The sequence below is a fragment of the Panthera tigris genome, chromosome A1 (genome assembly GCF_018350195.1).
Source record: "Panthera tigris isolate Pti1 chromosome A1, P.tigris_Pti1_mat1.1, whole genome shotgun sequence".
NCBI classification, from domain to species: Eukaryota; Metazoa; Chordata; class Mammalia; order Carnivora; family Felidae; genus Panthera; species Panthera tigris.
In genome coordinates, this window is record NC_056660.1 from 143377645 (window position 1) to 143382009 (window position 4365).

The window sequence follows — 4365 nt, forward strand, 5'->3', positions numbered from 1 at the left end:
TAGCAGACAGCCTGACATAGGGCTCAAACCCACAAACCACGAGATCATGACCTGAGCCAGAGTCAGATGCTTAATTGACTAAGCCACCCAGGCACCCTGATTTAAAGACTATCTTAAATGATAGTTTGAGTCAAAGGGGAAATACCAACAGAAGTTGGATCTTAAGAGGGAGAATGAAGGCATAAGGGCAATTGCTAGCCTCTGTAATATCATTTTGTTTCCAGTTTATTTACTTTGAAAGAGAGAGCAGGAGCAGCAGAGAGGCAGAGAGAGAGGGAAAGAGAGAGAGAATCCCAAGCAGGTTCTGCACTGTCAGCGCAGAGCCTGATGCAGGGCTCAAACTCACGAACCATGAGATCATGACCTCAGCCGAAACCAGGAATTGGACACTTAACCTACTGAGCCACCCAGGTGCCCCCTGTATGATATCATTGTATGAATTAGAAAAGGTGCTCCTTCTTCAAGTAGAAAAGAAAGACCAACACTGCTGCATCTGTGGATGGTCATGAGGCAGTGTCTCAGAGCCCAACTGACTAGAGATGTGCATGAGGCTCGGGGAAATTAAAGTCAGAGTGAGTTGGTAGCTATGAAAGAAAAAAACATAAATTTCTTTTCTCTAATAAAATAAAAACCATCTACAAGAGCATGAATTTTCCCTTAAGACTGGATGCAAACTTCTAGTTAGTGAAGTGCTTACTAGAAAGATTTTGAAGGCAAAGAGAAAGTCTCACATAAGGAATGTTTCTTTTGAATTTAATATTCTCAAGGTTCTGATTCCTAGGAACAAAAAGACAAGAATGCACTAGGTTTAATCCATTTCAGTTACTTTTCTATAGCCCACTACAGGATCTAGTTGTTTCAAATGCTTTAGATAAATTATGCTATTTTTTAGCAAGTTCTTGTGAAAAGTAATGATCAAAGTTTTATATCACCTGTAAATGAATCAGGAACAAGTGTATAAGTCTGTCTTAAAGGATGCCTATTTTTAAAGCTAAGAAAAGTCCCAGTTTGTAATTATGTTAAGGAATCACTCAGATATTCTCTTTTTACTACAGTGGATTTTTTTCTTTTCTTTTCTTTTTTTTTTTTTTTTTTTTTTTTGAGAGAGAGGGAGCATGCCAGTGAGCAAGGGGCAGAGGAAGAGAGAGACAGGGGAGGTGGGGGGACGGGTAGCAGGGCTCACTTGATGCAGGGCTTGTGTTTACCTGAAGCAGGGCTCTTGCTCACCTGATGCAGGGCTTGTGCTCACCGCAAGCAGGGCTCAAGCTCACCTGAAGGGGGGGCTCAAGCTCACTCATCGTGAGACCAGAACTCACAAAAACATGAGATCATGGCCTGAGCCGATGTCAGATGCTTAACAACTGAGCCACCCGGGCACCCCTGGAATATTTTTGAATGCAGCAATTCCATTTTTCGGTTTCTCTAAACTCACGAAGACATGCAGCACTTTTTGGGTTCTATTTTGTACGGACAGCTTTGTTTTATGGTAGTATCTCTCCTAGGAGCAATAAGGTTCCAAGGTGCTATGAAAGTCCATGGAGAAGTTTTCACACCATGCACTTAGGTGGTAAAAAAACAAACAAACAAACAAACAAACAAACAAACAAAAAACCATGTTGCAGTTGAGTTTGGGTTATAGGTAGTAGAGATGAGGTTGGGAGGTCATAGAATACAGTTAGAATGAGTTGAATAAAAACCTAGAAAAGTAGGGAATTTTGGAAAGGACTGGCATAAAGGTCTTTCTGGGATGAGGAGTAGGTGTAACTCAAGATAGATTTTGATTCGTGAGTCATTGGGTATGGGGGTTAAGAAGTTTCTATTGTGACAAAAAGAAACAGAAGCTGGAGATAGGCCACAATAGTGCAGTGACAGAATAAAGACCTGGTTGCTAGGGTCAGGGAATGAACACTAGAAGCCTGGAGAAGGGGAGATGGACCCTAGCTCCTGGTCCCCTTACTCACCCTCCCTCTCCCCTAGGTCATCTGAGATGTCACCTTCCGCTTAAACATCATCTCCCTGGTTTGAGACCTTAGCTCTGGTCTCTGGACTTCTGGTTGGTTTTGTATTCCCTACCCATTTGCACAGAGGACCACCCCCTTCCCTTCCTGGAATTTCTAAGGTTTTCTGCTTGCTACATGCTGTAATCACCAGCCCTACTAACTCAGCTGAGATGGAAGTGTCCACCCTCTCCAAAACTCTTAAACCTACTCCTGATCTCAATCAAGAGTCCTTGGATCCTTGGATTATCATTGCCTTATTCGAAATTGGATCCCTTCCCCCTGTCTCCTGGGGTTCTCTCCCTTCCCTAAATAGTAGTGGTCATCAAGTAACTGAACAACAGACTGCACAAAAGTTTGAAAATCTCTTAAAAGAAATTAAAGACATCATTAAAAGTGTCACAAGTTGTGGAGAGAAGATCACAGAAACAAAAGATTCTTTTGAGGAAACCAGTATTTCTGAGGATGTGTCAGAACTTAAAGAAAAAATCAGAGAACTTGACAAGATAAATAAAGTGTTATTGAAAAACTTGCTTGGTAGTTCAGACCTAGAGAAAGAACAGAATGTAAAGAAACAGGAGATGATATTGGAAAACCAGAATTCCAAGGACATGGTACAAACTTTTGGAAAGGATTTGGTAAGTCATTCAGAAGAAAACAGACCCCTTAATGAAACTCAATTAAGCAAGGAAAAAGCAAATTACAGACACCATCATGTTCAAGAAGAAAACATCAAACTTAGGAGCAACATGGAGCAGTTACTACAGGAAGCTGAACACTGGAATGTGCAACATACTGAGCTTAGTGAACTAATAAGATCATATCAGAAATCTCAGAAAGACATACAAGAAACTCTTGAAAATAATGGAGTGCATTTCCAAATTCAACCAAATAATGAGGTGTCAGCTAAGCATGAACTGGAGGAACAAGTGAAGAAACTGAAACATGACACATATTCATTGCATTTGATTGCAGCTTTGCTGGAAAATGAATGTCAAATCTTACAGCAGAGAATAGAGCTTCTCAAGGAACTCCATCATCAGAAAGAGGGAACTTGGCGAGAAAGTCCAATTCAGATAAATTGTGAACAAGACAAGAAAAAACAGAAACTATCAGAAACAGAGTATAAGGAAAAAATGCAAGGAAGAGATGGTACATCTCAGAAAAAACACAAAGTCTACAAAAGCCTGGACGCTTGTAGTAAGAAAGCGCTTAATAACCGCTTCAATACCCATATTGCAAGAAGAGATCTTGTGGGAAAAAAGAGGCCATCCAGCAGCCTAACTTAGAAAATACAAAATTAGAAGAAAAGACAGTTCTTCAAAAACTGTAATACATCAACTCCAGGCATAACCAATCAGCACACCTAGGATAGATCTGTTGGTTCAACCAAGAGCAAGCTGTAGAACAAGAGGATTAACACGTTATTCATTACCTTAGTACTTACATAAGTTTGGTCTTTCGTGACCTTTATTGTCAACAACAAGTTCATAACCTGTCATACAATTTGCTTGTTTTGTTGTAGTTATTAGAGATTCTATGACCCGTTAACCAAGAAGGAGAAGTTATCAATCTAATCTAAATAAAAACAAGAATGAGCAATGAAAAGTTTTTATTTTCTTTAATCATTTACTGGGTAAGGGGAGTTTTCTTGGGAGGAAGTATATAACACTTTAATTGAGAACCTTTAAAGCTCACTTTTTAAAGGCATGTTTCCTTTTCTTATTATCTATTGAAGTGTGGGAAGTAGTGAAGTAAAGAAGCAAAAAAAAAAAAAAAAAAAAAAAAATGCTGATAAACCACCCCAGAACAGTTTTTCTCTTCTCGTAAATCTCCACATTCCCTAGCACTATTTTTTCTAATATTCCTCCCTTGATCCTCCACCGGTGAACAGTGGGCATACCAAGCAGCAGAGGCCTTAGGTGAAGGATACTTCAGTTGGTTTAGAAGAATAGATACATATCTGGATTTTGTTCTGTGCTGGCAAAATGCTTTCCACTCCTCCAGGTGGGGGCAGTAGAGTTACCCAGGGGAAAAAGCTGTATCTTTTATTAAGGGAGCTGGACTTCTGATTCCCGGAAAAATAGAGCACATGCATTTCTTCCTCTTCTATTAAGTGTGCTAAAAACCCTGGACGTTATGTATAAAATGAACATACGAAGATTCTGAAATGGAAAGAATGAGATGGACTATCCGGAGACCCTGAGACTTAAGGAACAGCATGATATTGAATTTCCCGGGTTTTCTTTCTATCTCGTATATCCTGGAAAGAATGTTGGAGGAGCCACAACCCAGAAATGCCAATGTACTTACACACAAAAAAATGTTCCCTTTGCCTGCTCTCCCTTGGCAAAGAGGAGATGAGATG

At 39.9% G+C, this 4365-nt stretch overlaps 1 protein-coding gene across 1 annotated transcript; it reads left to right on the top strand.

Moving 5' to 3' along the window:
* The first annotated feature begins 1890 nt into the window (after positions 1-1890).
* On the top strand, positions 1891-3605 carry SPZ1 (spermatogenic leucine zipper 1). Its single transcript, XM_007079806.3, has one exon. The coding sequence runs from the start codon at positions 2171-2173 to the stop codon at positions 3284-3286; it is 1116 nt and encodes a 371-aa protein (XP_007079868.1). The 5' UTR covers positions 1891-2170; the 3' UTR covers positions 3287-3605.
* Positions 3606-4365: the final 760 nt, after the last annotated feature.